Source organism: Anomaloglossus baeobatrachus, chromosome 1, assembly GCF_048569485.1.
Source record: "Anomaloglossus baeobatrachus isolate aAnoBae1 chromosome 1, aAnoBae1.hap1, whole genome shotgun sequence".
Lineage (NCBI taxonomy): Eukaryota > Metazoa > Chordata > Amphibia > Anura > Aromobatidae > Anomaloglossus > Anomaloglossus baeobatrachus.
In genome coordinates this window covers 940,278,007-940,296,816 of record NC_134353.1, presented here as the reverse complement: position 1 = coordinate 940,296,816, position 18,810 = coordinate 940,278,007, and the positions used below count along the sequence as shown (strand labels likewise).

Here is an 18,810-nt window from a genome sequence, read left to right as displayed (position 1 = left end):
CTCCAGGCTGGAGACCGGGATACCTACGAGATACTCATGGCAGAGCGCAGGGCAGAGCGGCAGGCAGCGCGTGAAGAGTGCCAGGCAGAGCGTGAGGCTGCGGAGCGACGGCAACAGGCAGAGCGTGACTACCAGCTGCAGCTAGCTCAGCTCCGGCCCTCATCAGCCACACGTGACCTTCAAGACACCAAACTTCCAAAGGTCCGTGTTGAGGACTTCCCAGTGCTGGAGAAGGATGGAGACTTGGACTCTTTCTTGACTGCTTTTGAACGGACTTGCTTGCAGCACCATCTGGACAAGGACCAGTGGGCCAAATACCTGACCCCCCGTTTAAGGGGTAAGGCCCTGGATGTCCTTGGGGACTTGCCTGCTGAGGCAGATCAGGGCTACGACACCATCAAACGGGCCCTGATCCAACAGTACAACCTCACTCCAGAGTCCTACCGCAAGAAGTTCCGGAGCCTACAGAAGGGACCAAAGGACTCCTGGGCTGACCACCGGCGGGCACTTGCCCGAGCTGCCGACCACTGGACCCAAGGCCTGCAGCTTTCCACCGGACCGGAGATCCTGGACTTGTTCATCACGGAGCAACTCTTGTGGAACTGCCCTGAGGATCTCCGCCAGTTCATCCGAGACCAGAAGCCAAAGGGGTCCACGGCTACAGCTGCCCTTGCCGATGACTACACCAACAACCGGGCCCCTGAGGCCAGGAGAGCGGCCACCAGCAGCACCTGGAGAGGGGGTAAGATGAATTCTGCGACTGCCCCACCTGCCCCTAGACTGCAGGGGGTGTCCCCCTCAACTCCCCTCTCCAGGCCCGTGGCGGAACCAAGACGGTGCCACCAGTGCAACCTACCTGGACACTTCAAGGCCATGTGCCCTCAGCGTCCCAAGGCCCCGGCTCCGTCCCCGTCCCAAGGGCCGCCCAAGGTGTATTGTGTGGGTGGGGGTGGTGGTAGGTCCCTGGACAGCTTCCAACCTGTCACCGTCGGCCAGTCTGTGACCATAGGACTGCGAGACAGCGCCTCGGAGGTGACTCTGGTGCGGCCTGAGATGGTGTCCCCCCAAGACTTGATCCCTGGAAAAACCCTCGCTGTCTCCGGGATTGGAGGCATTGACCCGGCGCTGCCTGTTGCTGACATTTATGTGGACTGGGGCGCAGGGCGAGGGGTGAGGGAGGTGGGGGTAACTGATCGGATCCCTGCAAACGTGCTACTTGGGACAGATTTGGGGCAAATAACCTCCCAGTTTGGCCCCGCCCCAAAGGCTGAACCTTCAGCCAGTACTGACATGCCTCCGGACAATGTTAATGTGTTCTCTATGAATGATGTAAGGGAGGAGGGAGTGAACTCTGATATTTCTGCTTGCACAGACACCATAGACACACACACAGCGGCAGCTGTGACAGGGGAGGGGGTCAGAGAAAGGTGTGACAATGCCTCTACAAGTAACCAGCCTGTGAGCTGGGATCTGCTGCCCTCTGCAGGGATAAGCAGAGAGCAAGGTGCTGCAGGGGGAGGACCAGTGTGTGGGGTGGGGGCTACCACAGCAAATGTGGGGTCCCCAGAGATTTCACAGCGGGGTTCTGTGGCTGCAGGGGGGGAACAGGCAGGTGAGATTGGGGCCGGTCCAGGAGCGGAAGTGCTCCCAGGTAAGATCTCGGTGCAGGGTTCCCCCACAACCGGGGTGTCAGGAAGCCAGGTAGGTCTGCCTGAACCGGCGACTTGGTCAGGAACGGAGGAGGAGCAGGCACGACCCACGGTCGCAGCGGCTGTGGCCGCTGTCACCCGCAGTGGGAGTGCTGGAAGCCAAGGGGCCTCCCGGAGGTCCGATAGCTCTTCCCCTTCTGACCAAGTGGCAGCCGAGTCAGGTGGAGGCCAGGACACAGGTCCCGGGGTACTGACTGAAGATGTGACAGTCTCGTCGATTCTGGCCGCATCTAGTCAGGAGTTTCAGGCAGCGTTAGAAGCTGACGACAGCCTGAAAGCTCTAAAGGAGCAGGCGGCACAGCCTCCCTCGGACTCGGACCCGGAGCGAGTGGTCTGGGACCAAGGACGGCTGTACCGGGCCACGGTCCAGCAGGGTTCACCGGAGGCGTGGCCCAGGGACCGACAGTTGGTGGTACCCTATCCGTTCCGGACGGAGTTGTTGCGGATCGCACATGAGATTCCGATGGCCGGACACCTAGGGATCGCTAAGACCAAGGCCAGGTTAAACCAGCATTTCTACTGGCCAAAAATGGGGGCCGATGTGGCTGCCTACTGCCGTTCGTGTGAAACCTGTCAGAGAGTGGGGAAGGCGGGGCCACACCCCAAAGCCCCACTAGTATCTCTGCCAATCATCGATGAGCCTTTCAGGAGGGTGGCTGTGGATCTGGTCGGCCCGCTGGCCATCCCCAGCAGCTCCGGGAAACGCTTCATACTGACGGTAGTGGACTATGCCACCCGGTACCCAGAAGCAGTGGCCTTGTCGTCCATTCGGGCTGACAAGGTGGCCACCGCATTGCTGGAGATTTTCTCCCGAGTGGGTTTTCCCCAGGAAATGCTCACTGACCGGGGGACCCAATTCATGTCCCAGCTGATGGAGGCCCTCTGTAAGCAAGTCCAGGTGCGACATCTGGTGGCCAGCCCGTACCATCCACAGACTAATGGCCTGTGCGAGCGGTTCAATGGCACCTTAAAGCAGATGCTTAAGATGTTGGTCGACTCCCATGGGCGTGACTGGGAGCGGTATCTCCCACACCTGTTATTTGCTTACCGGGAGGTTCCACAGGCCTCAACAGGATTCTCACCGTTTGAGCTCCTGTACGGGCGACGTGTGCGGGGCCCCCTGGCTCTGGTGAAAGAGGCTTGGGAAGGGGATTTGGCCACCCCTGGAGTGTCGGTCATCGAGTATGTCATGCGCTTCCGGGACAAAATGCAGGCCTTGACGCAACTGGTACACGACAATATGGCTCAAGCCCAGGCCGATCAGAAGCGTTGGTACGACCAGAACGCTTGTGAGAGGACCTACCAAGTGGGTCAAGAGGTGTGGGTACTGGTCCCCGTACCACAGGACAAGCTTCAGGCAGCCTGGGAAGGCCCATACCTCGTGTACCAGCAGCTCAACCCTGTGACGTACCTGGTCACCCTGGACCCTGCCCGTGGAAGGCGGAAGCCCTTCCATGTGAACATGATGAAGGCACATCATGAGCGGGAGGCATGTGCGCTCCCCGTGTGCAACCTGCCCGAGGAGGGAGAAGCGGAAACCCTCTTGGATATGCTAGCCCAGGTTAGGGCAGGCGGATCCATTGAGGATGTGGAGGTTGGCCACCAGCTCTTGGAGGACCAACGGTCCCAGCTGTGGGCCACCCTCCTCCCCTTCCGGGGGTTGTTTACCAACCAGCCCGGAAGGACTGACTTGGCTGTCCATCACGTGGACACTGGGGATCATCCCCCGATCCGGCGTTCAGCATATCGGGTCTCCCTGGAGGTGCAGCAACACATGCGCCAGGAGATTGACGAGATGCTGAACCTGGGGGTGATCCAGGCATCCAACAGCGCTTGGGCCTCGCCTGTAGTCCTCGTCCCTAAGAAGGACCGAACCACGCGGTTCTGCGTGGACTACAGGGGGCTCAATGCTGTCACGGTCGCCGATGCGTACCCAATGCCACGCATCGATGACCTGCTCGATCAGTTGGCCGGGGCTCAGTACCTGACCATCATGGATCTGAGCCGGGGATATTGGCAGATCCCCCTGACTCGCAAGGCCAGGGAACGCTCTGCCTTTATTACCCCATTTGGACTGTACGAGTCCACGGTGATGCCATTCGGGATGAGGAATGCCCCTGCCACTTTCCAGCGGATGGTCAACACCCTGCTCAAGGGACTTGAAGGGTACGCGGCCGCGTACCTGGATGACATTGCCGTCTTCAGTCCCACCTGGGAGGACCACCTAGAGCATCTAGCACAGGTGCTCAGGCGGATCCACCGGGCAGGTTTGACCATCAAGCCGGGAAAGTGTCAGCTGGCCATGAGCGAGGTCCAGTACCTCGGTCACCGGGTAGGTGGGAGAACACTGAAGCCCGAGCCTGAGAAAGTGGAAGCCATCGCATCCTGGCCCACCCCCAGGACCAAGAAGCAGGTGATGTCCTTCTTGGGGACCGCTGGGTACTATAGGAGGTTTGTTCCATGCTATAGTAGCCTGGCAAAGCCCTTGACGGACCTCACCAAGAAGAAGCTGCCCTCTGCAGTCGATTGGACAATGGACTGCGAGACAGCCTTCCGGGCCCTAAAGGACGCCCTGTCCAGCCCGCCCGTGCTACAGGCAGCCGACTTCACGCGGCCGTTTGTAGTACAGACCGACGCCAGTGACTTCGGCCTCGGTGCGGTGCTCAGCCAGGTGGACTCTGCGAGCCAAGAGCACCCAGTCTTGTACCTGAGCAGGAAGCTGTTACCAAGGGAAGTTGCCTATTCCACGATGGAGAAGGAGTGCCTGGCCATAGTGTGGGCCCTGCAGCGTCTGCAACCCTATCTATACGGGCGCCACTTCATCGTGGAGACGGACCACAATCCCCTCAGCTGGTTGCACACCGTCTCTGGGACGAATGGGCGATTGTTGCGATGGAGCCTTGCGCTCCAGCAATACAACTTCACCATTCGCCACAAAAGGGGCCGTGACCACGGTAACGCAGACGGGCTGTCCCGACAAGGAGAGGTCGCGGACGGGCGCACGGGGGAACACCGGAGTGTGCTGCCCCCTAGCGCCCTCAAAAGGGGGGAGGTGTGAGGTAAATCCGGAGATATGACGATAAATCATGATATTCAAGTATGTCAGGAAGCCCTCTCCTGGTGTCACCCCCCTTTCCTTTACACAACTGGTTTAGCAACAAATCCCATGGCCATCTGTAAAGGTGTCCTGTGATATGGAAATGAGATGATGTGAGGACAATGGATCCAGGATGACTCCCTGCCGTCACCCTGTGTCCAGAGTTGTATCTCATTAGCAAGGCTATGGAAGTAGCCAGACAGAACGACTCCAGTAAAAAATGGTTCATATCTCGCAAGCCATATTTCCGATAAATATGGCAACCATAGAAATGGTGTCTCCGCATGTGGACGATGCTGGCACACCCTTTTTATGGAAGTAGGACATTGGGAAACACACCAAACGTGATATCAGCCAATGGGGAACTGGCAGACAGGTCATGAGTCCCCTCGTTCTGTAGCTAAATTCATAACTGTCACAATGAGAGCATTGGCGTCCGCCTACGACGCTCCCAGGCAAAGTTATAGCCAAAATCCCCTTTGCTGGATAATTCTGATCCATGCAGGGGGAGTGGCAGTGCTTCCCTGTGAGGTCACTAAGGTAGGAGGGGACCTGGATCTGCCCAGGTTGATAACCCTACTTCGGCCATTTTCCAGTGTTCTTCTGCTCGGGGGCCTGGTTGGGAAAGACCGGTGAGAGAGTTCCTGGAAACCTGGTCTATGGCGCCCCCCTGTGGCCAGACGCACAAGGTAACTGATTGAACTGTGTGTGCCTGTTTGTAACCCATGCTTTGATTGTAACTGTACTCTGACATAACTGTATATTCTGTAGATTCCCTATTGTATATATTGTAGTTTCTAGTGTGCTTTAGGCGATTAAATTATATAATTAATCTTGGGCTGTTCGGTTATCTCGATCTTGAATCCCACGTCTGTGTGTTCGGCTAATAGTTACCGTGAAGCGGTTGGTGGCAGCGAGTTGTGCCAAGGATTATTGTGGGGAGGCCAGTGAGATTCGGGAAGATATTATATATTCCGCCCGCGGAGGTCGGGGGAATATATACCTTACTCTCACCGGGGACCCTTCAATAATCGGCATAAGTAGTATAGCGGCCTCCTTGCTTACTGTCGGGCAATTCCATAATTGGCCTGACTATAAGAGGGGCGCTAGAGAGCGCGTCACGTGCTCTGTCTGTCGGTCGGGAGGTATAAAGTAGGGGTGACCCCCACTTGTTACCCCCCGATTGTGACGTACTGGTAGCCAGCGCGGGGGATTTCTGAGTGACCCCCCCGGTGGTTTGTGACACGGCCCATCGCTCGAGCCACCGAGCAGCAGCAGCTGGACCCGAGCAATGGGAGAGCGCAGCGTCCCCTCCTCCGCCAGAGACACAAGCACAGGCGTTTCATCCATGTTTTGCATCTTGCTGTGTTAAATCCACATTTCCGCATTATCAGACATGTTGCTATTAATGGTAAGAATTTGCTAAAAATCAGCAATTGGAGCTAAAGATTTTGGACATTGAAAATCCACAAAGTGTGACCGGATCTGCAGCGTGTGAATGGGCTTTTAATATCCCATACATCTATATATTGTATTTCTCAGGCAGGTGTAAAGGACGCCGCTCGCCTCTACGCCGCCATTCATCACCGGCTTGTTGCACTAAAGAGCCAACAGGACCAGGAGCCGAGCGGCCCGAACCCAGAAGCAGATACCCGGATACATCCACTCAACAGCGACAGCGAAGATGATGAGGATGACGAAATGCTGCTGTATCCCAGCAATATCTCGGGTATGTCATCTGAAAACAAACACTGGAGTGAACATGGTAGTGCCCGCTCATCACTAGTTACGAGTACTGAGCACCCGAGCATGGTAGTGCTCGCTCATCACTAGTTACGAGTACTGAGCACCTGAGCATGGTAGTGCCCGCTCATCACTAGTTACGAGTACTGAGCACCCGAGCATGGTAGTGCTCGCTCATCACTAGTTACGAGTACTGAGCACCCGAGCATGGTAGTGCCCGCTCATCACTAGTACTGAGCACCCGAGTATGGTAGTGCCCGCTCATCACTAGTACTGAGCACCCGAGCATGGTAGTGCCCGCTCATCACTTGTTACGAGTACTGAGCACCTGAGCATGGTAGTGCCCGCTCATCACTAGTTACGAGTACTGAGCACCTGAGCATGGTAGTACCCGCTCATCACTAGTTACCAGTACTGAGCACCTGAGCATGGTAGTGCCCGCTCATCACTAGTTACCAGTACTGAGCACCCGAGCATGGTAGTGCCCGCTCATCACTAGTTACGAGTACTGAGCACCTGAGCATGGTAGTGCCCGCTCATCACTAGTTACGAGTACTGAGCACCTGAGCATGGTAGTACCCGCTCATCACTAGTTACCAGTACTGAGCACCTGAGCATGGTAGTGCCCGCTCATCACTAGTTACCAGTACTGAGCACCCGAGCATGGTAGTGCCCGCTCATCACTAGTTACGAGTACTGAGCACCTGAGCATGGTAGTGCCCGCTCATCACTAGTTACGAGTACTGAGCACGTGAGCATGGTAGTGCCCGCTCATCACTAGTACTGAGCACCCGAGTATGGTAGTGCCCGCTCATCACTTGTTACGAGTACTGAGCACCCGAGCATGGTAGTGCCCGCTCATCACTAGTTACGAGTACTGAGCACCTGAGCATGGTAGTGCCCACTCATCACTAGTTACGAGTACTGAGCACCTGAGCATGGTAGTGCCCGCTCATCACTAGTTACCAGTACTGAGCACCTGAGCATGGTAGTGCCCGCTCATCACTAGTTACCAGTACTGAGCACCTGAGCATGGTAGTGCCCGCTCATCACTAGTTACCAGTACTGAGCACCTGAGCATGGTAGTGCCCGCTCATCACTAGTTACGAGTACTGAGCACCCGAGCATGGTAGTGCCCGCTCATCACTAGTTACGAGTACTGAGCACCCGAGTATGGTAGTGCCCGCTCATCACTAGTTACGAGTACTGAGCACCCGAGCATGGTAGTGCCCACTCATCACTAGTTACCAGTACTGAGCACCCGAGCATGGTAGTGCCCGCTCATCACTAGTTACCAGTACTGAGCACCTGAGCATGGTAGTGCCCGCTCATCACTAGTTACCAGTACTGAGCACCCGAGCATGGTAGTGCCCGCTCATCACTAGTTACGAGTACTGAGCACCTGAGCATGGTAGTGCCCGCTCATCACTAGTTACAAGTACTGAGCACCTGAGCATGGTAGTGCCCGCTCATCACTAGTTACCAGTACTGAGCACCCGAGCATGGTAGTGCCCACTCATCACTAGTTACCAGTACTGAGCACCCGAGTATGGTAGTGCCCGCTCATCACTAGTTACCAGTACTGAGCACCCGAGTATGGTAGTGCCCGCTCATCACTAGTTACGAGTACTGAGCACCTGAGCATGGTAGTGCCCGCTCATCACTAGTTACCAGTACTGGGCACCCGAGCATGGTAGTGCTCACTCATCACTAGTTACCAGTACTGAGCACCCGAGCATGGTAGTGCCCGCTCATCACTAGTTACGAGTACTGAGCACCTGAGCATGGTAGTGCCCACTCATCACTAGTTACCAGTACTGAGCACCCGAGCATGGTAGTGCCCACTCATCACTAGTTACCAGTACTGAGCACCCGAGCATGGTAGTGCCCGCTCATCACTAGTTACCAGTACTGAGCACCCGAGCATGGTAGTGTCCGCTCATCACTAGTTACGAGTACTGAGCACCTGAGCATGGTAGTGCCCACTCATCACTAGTTACCAGTACTGAACACCCGAGCATGGTAGTGCCCGCTCATCACTAGTTACGAGTACTGAGCACCTGAGCATGGTAGTGCCCGCTCATCACTAGTTACCAGTACTGAGCACCCGAGCATGGTAGTGCCCACTCATCACTAGTTACCAGTACTGAGCACCCGAGCATGGTAGTGCCCGCTCATCACTAGTTACCAGTACTGAGCACCTGAGCATGGTAGTGCCCACTCATCACTAGTTACCAGTACTGAGCACCTGAGCATGGTAGTGCCCGCTCATCACTAGTTACCAGTACTGAGCACCTGAGCATGGTAGCGCCCACTCATCACTAGTTACCAGTACTGAGCACCTGAGCATGGTAGTGCCCGCTCATCACTAGTTACCAGTACTGAGCACCTGAGCATGGTAGTGCCCACTCATCACTAGTTACGAGTACTGAGCACCCGAGCATGGTAGTGCCCGCTCATCACTAGTTACCAGTACTGAGCACCCGAGCATGGTAGTGCCCGCTCATCACTAGTTACGAGTACTGAGCACCTGACCATGGTAGTGCCCGCTCATCACTAGTTACGAGTACTGAGCACCCGAGCATGGTAGTGCCCGCTCATCACTAGTTACCAGTACTGAACACCTGAGCATGGTAGTGCCCGCTCATCACTAGTTACGAGTACTGAGCACCTGAGCATGGTAGTGCCCGCTCATCACTAGTTACGAGTACTGAGCACCCGAGCATGGTAGTGCCCGCTCATCACTAGTTACCAGTACTGAGCACCCGAGCATGGTAGTGCCCACTCATCACTAGTTACGAGTACTGAGCACCTGACCATGGTAGTGCCCGCTCATCACTAGTTACGAGTACTGAGCACCCGAGTATGGTAGTGCCCGCTCATCACTAGTTACCAGTACTGAGCACCTGAGCATGGTAGTGCCCGCTCATCACTAGTTACGAGTACTGAGCACCCGAGCATGGTAGTGCCCGCTCATCACTAGTTACGAGTACTGAGCACCCGAGCATGGTAGTGCCCACTCATCACTAGTTACGAGTACTGAGCACCCGAGCATGGTAGTGCCCACTCATCACTAGTTACGAGTACTGAGCACCCGAGCATGGTAGTGCCCGCTCATCACTAGTTACGAGTACTGAGCACCCGAGCATGGTAGTGCCCGCTCATCACTAGTTACGAGTACTGAGCACCCGAGCATGGTAGTGCCCGCTCATCACTAGTTACCAGTACTGAGCACCCGAGCATGGTAGTGCTCGCTCATCACTAGTTACCAGTACTGAGCACCTGAGCATGGTAGTGCCCGCTCATCACTAGTTACCAGTACTGTGCACCCGAGCATGGTAGTGCCCGCTCATCACTAGTTACCAGTACTGAGCACCCGAGCATGGTAGTGCTCGCTCATCACTAGTTATGAGTACTGAGCACCCGAGCATGGTAGTGCCCGCTCATCACTAGTTACCAGTACAGATCACCCGAGCATGGTAGTGCCCGCTCATCACTAGTTACCAGTACTGAGCACCCGAGCATGGTAGTGCCCGCTCATCACTAGTTACGAGTACTGAGCACCTGAGCATGGTAGTGCCCGCTCATCACTAGTTACGAGTACTGAGCACCCGAGCATAGTAGTGCCCGCTCATCACTAGTTACGAGTACTGAGCACCTGAGCATGGTAGTGCCCGCTCATCACTAGTTACCAGTACTGAACACCCGAGCATGGTAGTGCCCGCTCATCACTAGTTACGAGTACAGAGCACCCGAGCATGGTAGTGCCCGCTCATCACTAGTTATGAGTACTGAGCACCCGAGCATGGTAGTGCCCGCTCATCACTAGTTACAAGTACTGAGCACCCGAGCATGGTAGTGCCCGCTCATCACTAGTCACCAGTACTGAGCACCCGAGCATGGTAGTGCCCGCTCATCACTAGTTACCAGTACTGAGCACCCGAGCATGGTAGTGCCCGCTCATCACTAGTTACGAGTACTGAGCACCCGAGCATGGTAGTGCCCGCTCATCACTAGTTACGAGTACTGAGCACCCGAGCATGGTAGTGCCCGCTCATCACTAGTTACGAGTACTGAGCACCCGAGCATGGTAGTGCCCGCTCATCACTAGTTACGAGTACTGAACACCGGAGCATGGTAGTGCCCGCTCATCACTAGTTACTAGTACTGAGCACCGGAGCATGGTAGTGCCCACTCATCACTAGTTACGAGTACTGAACACCGGAACATGGTAGTGCCCGCTCATCACTAGTTACGAGTACTGAGCACCCGAGCATGGTAGTGCCCACTCATCACTAGTTACCAGTACTGAGCACCTGAGCATGGTAGTGCCCGCTCATCACTAGTTACAAGTACAGAGCACCCGAGCATGGTAGTGCCCGCTCATCACTAGTTACCAGTACTGAGCACCCGAGCATGGTAGTGCCCGCTCATCACTAGTTACCAGTACTGAGCACCCGAGCATGGTAGTGCCCGCTCATCACTAGTTACCAGTACTGAGCACCTGAGCATGGTAGTGCTCATTCATCACTAGTTACCAGTACAGAACACCCGAGCATGGTAGTGCCCGCTCATCACTAGTTAAGAGTACCGAGAACCTGAGCATGGTAGTGCCCGCTCATCACTAGTTACCAGTACTGAGCACCCGAGCATGGTAGTGCCCACTCATCACTAGTTACTAGTACTGAGCACCTGAGCATGGTAGTGCCCGCTCATCACTAGTTACCAGTACTGAGCACCTGAGCATTGTAGTGCCCGCTCATCACTAGTTACCAATACTGAGCACCCGAGCATGGTAGTGCCCACTCATCACTAGTTACTAGTACTGAGCACCTGAGCATGGTAGTGCCCGCTCATCACTAGTTACCAGTACTGAGCACCTGAGCATGGTAGTGCCCGCTCATCACTAGTTACTAGTACTGAGCACCCGAGCATGGTAATGCTCGCTCATCACTAGTTACGAGTACTGAGCACCTGAGCATGGTAGTGCCCGCTCATCACTAGTTACCATTACTGAGCACCCGAGCATGGTAGTGCCCACTCATCACTAGTTAAGAGTACCGAGCACCTGAGCATGGTAGTGCCTGCTCATCACTAGTTACGAGTACTGAGCACCCGAGCATGGTAGTGCCCGCTCATCACTAGTTACGAGTACTGAGCACCCGAGCATGGTAGTGCCCACTCATCACTAGTTACGAGTACTGAGCACCCGAGCATGGTAGTGCCCGCTCATCACTAGTTACGAGTACTGAGCACCCGAGCATGGTAGTGCCCGCTCATCACTAGTTACGAGTACTGAGCACCCGAGCATGGTAGTGCCCGCTCATCACTAGTTACCAGTACTGAGCACCTGAGCATGGTAGTGCCCGCTCATCACTAGTTACGAGTACCGAGCACCTGAGCATGGTAGGGCCCGCTCATCACTAGTTACGAGTACAGAGCACCCGAGCATGGTAGGGCCCGCTCATCACTAGTTACGAGTACCAACCACCCGAGCATGGTAGTGCCCGCTCATCACTAGTTACGAGTACTGAGCACCTGAGCATGGTAGTGCCCGCTCATCACCAGTTACCAGTACAGAACACCCGAGCATGGTAGTGCCCGCTCATCACTAGTTACGAGTACTAAGCACCCGAGCATGGTAGTGCCCGCTCATCACTAGTTACGAGTACTAAGCACCCGAGCATGGTAGTGCCTGCTCATCACTAGTTACGAGTACTGAGCACCTGAGCATGGTAGTGCCCACTCATCACTAGTTACAAGTACAGAGCACCCGAGCATGGTAGTGCTCGCTCATCACTAGTTACCAGTACTGAGCACCCAAGCATGGTAGTGCCCGCTCATCACTAGTTACGAGTACAGAGCACCCGAGCATGGTAGTGCCCGCTCATCACTAGTTACGAGTACCGAGAACCTGAGCATGGTAGTGCTCGCTCATCACTAGTTATGAGTACTGAGCACCCGAGCATGGTAGTGTCCGCTCATCACTAGTTACAAGTACAGAGCACCCGAGCATGGTAGTGCCCGCTCATCACTAGTTATGAGTACTGAGCACCCGAGCATGGTAGTGTCCGCTCATCACTAGTTACAAGTACAGAGCACCCGAGCATGGTAGTGCCCGCTCATCACTAGTTACAAGTACAGAGCACCCGAGCATGGTAGTGCCCGCTCATCACTAGTTATGAGTACTGAGCACCCGAGCATGGTAGTGTCCGCTCATCACTAGTTACAAGTACAGAGCACCCGAGCATGGTAGTGCCCGCTCATCACTAGTTATGAGTACTGAGCACCCGAGCATGGTAGTGTCCACTCATCACTAGTTACAAGTACAGAGCACCCGAGCATGGTAGTGCCCGCTCATCACTAGTTACAAGTACAGAGCACCTGAGCATGGTAGTGCCCGCTCATCACTAGTTATGAGTACTGAGCACCCGAGCATGGTAGTGTCCGCTCATCAGTAGTTACAAGTACAGAGCACCCGAGCATGGTAGTGCCCGCTCATCACTAGTTACAAGTACAGAGCACCCGAGCATGGTAGTGCCCGCTCATCACTAGTTACCAGTACTGAGCACCCAAGCATGGTAGTGCCCGCTCATCACTAGTTATGAGTACTGAGCACCCGAGCATGGTAGTGTCCGCTCATCACTAGTTACAAGTACAGAGCACCTGAGCATGGTAGTGCCCGCTCATCACTAGTTACGAGTACTGAGCACCCGAGCATGGTAGTGCCCACTCATCACTAGTTACGAGTACAGAGCACCCGAGCATGTAGTGCCCGCTCATCACTAGTTACAAGTACAGAGCACCTGAGCATGGTAGTGCCCACTCATCACTAGTTACGAGTACAGAGCACCCGAGCATGTAGTGCCCGCTCATCACTAGTTACAAGTACAGAGCACCTGAGCATGGTAGTGCCCTCTCATCACTAGTTACCAGTACTGAGCACCTGAGCATAGTAGTGCCCGCTCATCACTAGTTACCAGTACTGAGCACCTGAGCATAGTAGTGCCCGCTCATCACTAGTTACCAGTACTGAGCACCCGAGAATGGTAGTGTCCGCTCATCACTAGTTACAAGTACAGAGCACCTGAGCATGGTAGTGCCCGCTCATCACTAGTTATGAGTACTGAGCACCCGAGCCTGGTAGTGCCCACTCATCACTAGTTACGAGTACAGAGCACCCGAGCATGGTAGTGCCCGCTCATCACTAGTTACGAGTACTGAGCACCTGAGCATGGTAGTGCCCGCTCATCACTAGTTACGAGTACTGAGCACCCGAGCCTGGTAGTGCCCACTCATCACTAGTTACGAGTACAGAGCACCCGAGCATGGTAGTGCCCGCTCATCACTAGTTACGAGTACTGAGCACCCGAGCATGGTAGTGCCCACTCATCACTAGTTACGAGTACTGAGCACCCGAGCATGGTAGTGCCCGCTCATCACTAGTTACCAGTACTGAGCACCCGAGCATGGTAGTGCCCGCTCATCACTAGTTACGAGTACTGAGCACCCGAGCATGGTAGTGCCCGCTCATCACTAGTTACGAGTATCGTAACCCTGTGTCCCTCTGCATCATGCTCTTCATTCCTGTTTACACCATGCACTCTCTGCCATGTCCGCTATATGATTCATGCTCTGCATGATACTTTTTACAAGGTGCATGTACCGTCATATATACATATGATAAATCTCGATATGTTGAAGTCTTAGTTCTTCTATCTCTGTGATCCACTGTATGTCCCTATAACAAGTCGTCTCCTTTCCTTCCAGCCCATCACCAGTGGATCCGGCGTCAGCCCGTCCTCTACTCCTGACATTCAGCCTTCATTCCAAGCTTTTCTCGGCCTCGCATATTCCCACTGTAAGGACTAAACCCAGCAATGCACAGCTGGAAAAATCCACAAATCTACAAAACAATAAAAAAGCAAACTTATGTGGACTGAAATCATGTGCTGCGACCAGGAACTGTATGAATAAACTGCAGACAAGTGGCACCGTCCTGGGGTCGTACGCCACGGTCCACCGCGCCACACCCCGGACACGGGACTAGTGGGCAACACAGATACCTCAAGGACGATGATGACTCCGAATGCACCTTACTATTTGTAACGCAGATCCTAAGAGAAGCATTCCTACTGTCACCCAAGATCCAATAGTTTCCTTCCAATTTTCATACCGTGCCGTTGTGATCACGAGTCCGCTTCACAAACTCATCCCCTGTATGAGCGGGAATTCACAAATGGATGAAGCGAGGATAGTGCATCATATTGATGGATCCAGTTTACTTTTTATAAGTGTTGGGATTTGTTTGGTTACATAATAATATTATATTTGGAGCCATTTACCGCTCGGCCACCACAGCCGGGAGACACTAAGGTGAAGCTTTACTCCAGAGCCTTATCACTAGCACTTCTCTAATGCAACGTCAACCAAAATCCTGATCCTTGATCCAAATTTTTCTCAAAAGGGGGCGTCCAACTAAAAAAATTGTTTAAAATACTCCAAGAACCTATCGTGTCCTGTCCCTCCAGCTCTACATCTCCAGCCATCTTGGCCAGGACTGAAAATGATGATGTCCCATTCCTCCATCTCCACCTCTCCAGCCATCTCGGCCAGGACTGAAAGTGATGATGTCCCATTCCTCCATCTCCACCTCTCCAGCCATCTCGGCCAGGACTGAAAGTGATGATGTCCCATTCCTCCATCTCCACCTCTCCAGCCGTCTCAGCCAGGACTGAAGGTAATCATGTCCTATCCCTCGAGCTCCACCTCCCCAGCTGTCTCTGCCAGGACTGAAGGTAATCATATCCTATCCCTCCAGCTCCACCTCTCCAGCTGTCTCTGCCAGGACTGGAAGCGATCATGTCCTGACCCTCCAGCTCCACCTCTCCAGCCGTCTGGGCCAGGATTGGAAGTGATGATGTCCTGTTCCTTGGACTGCCAAGGTCAATGGTGGTTTGCAGTGGTCAAGTGACTTTATAATGAGTGTAAAACGTGATGATGTCCCGTTTCATGGACTGCCAAGGTCAATGATTTTTTCCAGTGGTCTGTTGAGTTTTTAATCAGATATAAGAAGTAAAAATGTCCTGTTCTTTGGTCATTGGATTGCCGAGGTCAATGATGGTTTGCAGTGGTCAGGTGACTTTTAAATGGGATGTTAGACGTGATGATGTCCTGTTCCTTTCATCACCCGGCCGCTGACGTCAGTCATTGCCTTCATCAGTCTGGTGACTACTTCATTATCTTCTGACCCCGCAGAGACCGAATGATCGATGGCGCTAAATCAGATAATCCCTTAAACTCCAGCATCCAATATTCTAGAGGCAAATCCAGCACCTGTATAGCGATATAAGAAGATCAAAATTAGATGCATTCCTACTAGAGTTGAGGTCCAGGTCCAGTGGACACCTCAACTATCGGACCAGAAGACCACAAACCTCTTCCTACAACATTTGTTATCCCCCAAGCGAGGTGAGGTCCATGGCCATCAGACCAGAACACCACGAACCTCCTTGTACAACCTTTGATATGCCCCAAGTGAGGTGAGGTCCATGGCCATCAGACCAGAACACTGCAAACCTCTTCCTACAACTTTTGATATGCCCCAAGTCAGGTGAGGTCCATGGCCATCAGACCAGAACACTGCAAACCTCCTCCTACAACCTTTGATATGCCCCAAGTGAGGTGAGGTCCATGGCCATCAGACCAGAACACTGCAAACCTCCTCCTACAACCTTTGATACGCCCCAAGTGAGGTCAGACCAGAACACTGCAAACCTCCTCCTACAACCTTTGATATGCCCCAAGTGAGGTGAGGTCCATGGCCATCAGACCAGAACACTGCAAACCTCCTCCTACAACCTTTGATATGCCCCAAGTGAGGTGAGGTCCATGGCCATCAGACCAGAACACTGCAAACCTCCTCCTACAACCTTTGATATGCCCCAAGTGAGGTGAGGTCCATGGCCATCAGACCAGAACACTGCAAACCTCCTCCTACAACCTTTGATATGCCCCAAGTGAGGTGAGGTCCATGGCCATCAGACCAGAACACTGCAAACCTCCTCCTACAACCTTTGATACGCCCCAAGTGAGGTCACACCAGAACACTGCAAACCTCCTCCTACAACCTTTGGTATCCCCCAAGCAAGGTGAGGACCATGGCCATCGGACCAGAACACTGCAAACCTCCTCCTACAATATTCGGCATCCCCCACTCCTACAACATACATAACGTCATGGGGCTTACTATCCAGAAAAGGTGCTGGGGTGAAGATTCTGGTCTGACGGCCTCAGACTGCGGATGTCACCATTGGACCAGGGTCCTGCAAATCTTCTTGCCCAACTAATTTCTACTTGCAGATATCAAGTCAGCCATATGTCAACCAGTCCTTGCCAAAAAAAAGCCCAGCTAAGGCTATTAATTTGAGACTTTAGAAAACTCCTTTAAGGAAATTTTAAGAAGTTCCCTTGTTTGTTACCTCCAGCTGGAATGGAGAGCGTCTCAGGAGTCAGTAGCAAATCCGTGCGTTATACGGACCAATCGTAAGAAATGTGTAATACTTCTTTTCTCCTCTGGAGGCGCTGTGGGGAAATGGAACACTTGTCCTCACGGATCACAAGCGATCACCCAGGGGTTCTAGCATAGGGACGCCTCGTGATTTGGTTAGCATTGGTGAACCCTTTAATCAAAAAGTGATTGTCCACAGTGGATACCCCATAAATACCTCGTAACGCTGGGGGATCCCTATAATGATTGTCCGGAAATAGTATTGGAGAATTGTTAGTATTACAGTTCCTTAATTCTAAGGTGGAGCTTCACTTTGGAAGTTTTGAGGGCTAATTTTTTGGCTAATTGTAAGGTGTATATATATATATATATATATATATATATATATATAGTATATACAGTATATATATATATATATGTATAGCTAATTTTACGTGTATTTAAAATTGTTGGATACTTATAAATATATATATTTCTATTTTATGGAAGGTTAGTGTAATATAAGATTGATAATTTAACAGGTTTGCGCTTGACACGATATAACAGATATTCTGTTTACATGTAATGTTTTACGATCTCGCGGATGTAGACCCCCCACCCCCCAATCCATTCTCTCCGGTGATGTATCGGGCGCGGCGCTCGGTTTTGCAGGGATACATTATGCATCTTGCCTTTGGTCACACGATCATCAATGGAACCAGCTGTGATAGGGGAAGGTTTACATTATTCCAACAAGTCCAATAAAGTCAAGTTACATTTACGTTGTCTCCTCGTTTCTTTCTGTAAATCTGGAATGAGTGAAAGCAAAGTATAGACGTGGTCCTCTAGCTACAGACGCAACGCAGATCCATACTGCTTGCTTCTCAGTTGTATTGAGGTAGGCACGGGGGGCACTTGGAAACGTCCCGGCTTCTTTATTAACACCCCATAAAGCATCAATACAGAAAATAAACAGCCATTTAAATGCAGAAACATAGAAAACACATTCCAAACGTCGGCCCTTTAGAGTCCAGTACATAAGTCCCAGCAGGGACTTCTCACGAGAAGTCTTCTTACCTCAACACATTGACCCCGGTGAGAGGTTCATTCCTGGAAGTATCAAAAGACCTCCACACTCCGACCATGTGCCAAACACACTGACACCAAGCCTGAGACACACCCATGGTTGGAGGTATGTGGATAGCCAGACCTACCCGTCTCTCCGGCTAAAAACCTGTCCCTGGAACGCCCTAATAAGCCTTGTGGCACTACAAGTTCAAGAACAGACATCGAAATTTACACCACTTTCGTGATACATACCCTCCGCCAGGTTACAATACGGATAGCATATATTACTAAATGGATCTCTAGACTTGATGAGGCTGGTGTACTTTTTATAAAACTCAATGCTGATTTACAGCACCAATACCACCCTTCCAGCCTGACTGATGGCTCCTCAGTGCTCCTTCACTCTGCTGCTGTTGAATCTCAGCCCTCTTACCTTGATTGACATCTTTTCAGCGCCCCACCTACATGCTGCATCTCTGCTAACCTATCCTAACAGCTCAATTCACATTCTCTCTGCTGCTGTTGAATCTTACCCATGTAGCCTGATTAGCAGCTCCTCAGTGCCCCTCCTCCCTACTGCTGCTGAATCTGACCCATGTAGCCTGATTAGCAGCTCCTCAGTGCCCCTCCTCCCTACTGCTGCTGAATCTGACCCATGTAGCCTGATTAGCAGCTCCTCAGTGTCCCTCCTCCCTACTGCTGCT

General features: G+C 52.9%; 1 protein-coding gene across 2 annotated transcripts in view; it reads left to right on the top strand.

Moving 5' to 3' along the window:
• Positions 1-17,805, top strand: part of RANBP3L (RAN binding protein 3 like) — a 92,654-nt gene extending 74,849 nt beyond the window's left edge. The window contains exons 14-16 of one of the 2 annotated variants that reach the window (XR_012727561.1): positions 6,349-6,535; positions 14,320-15,289; positions 15,371-17,805. Coding sequence is in view for 1 of the 2 variants with exons in the window: in XM_075328550.1 (XP_075184665.1) it covers positions 6,349-6,535; positions 14,320-14,363 (231 nt within the window). In the remaining variant the exon portion in view is untranslated. Of the gene's footprint in view, positions 1-6,348; positions 6,536-14,319 lie in introns of both variants that reach the window. The other variant, XM_075328550.1, reaches the window with a different exon arrangement.
• The last annotated feature ends 1,005 nt before the right edge of the window (positions 17,806-18,810 follow it).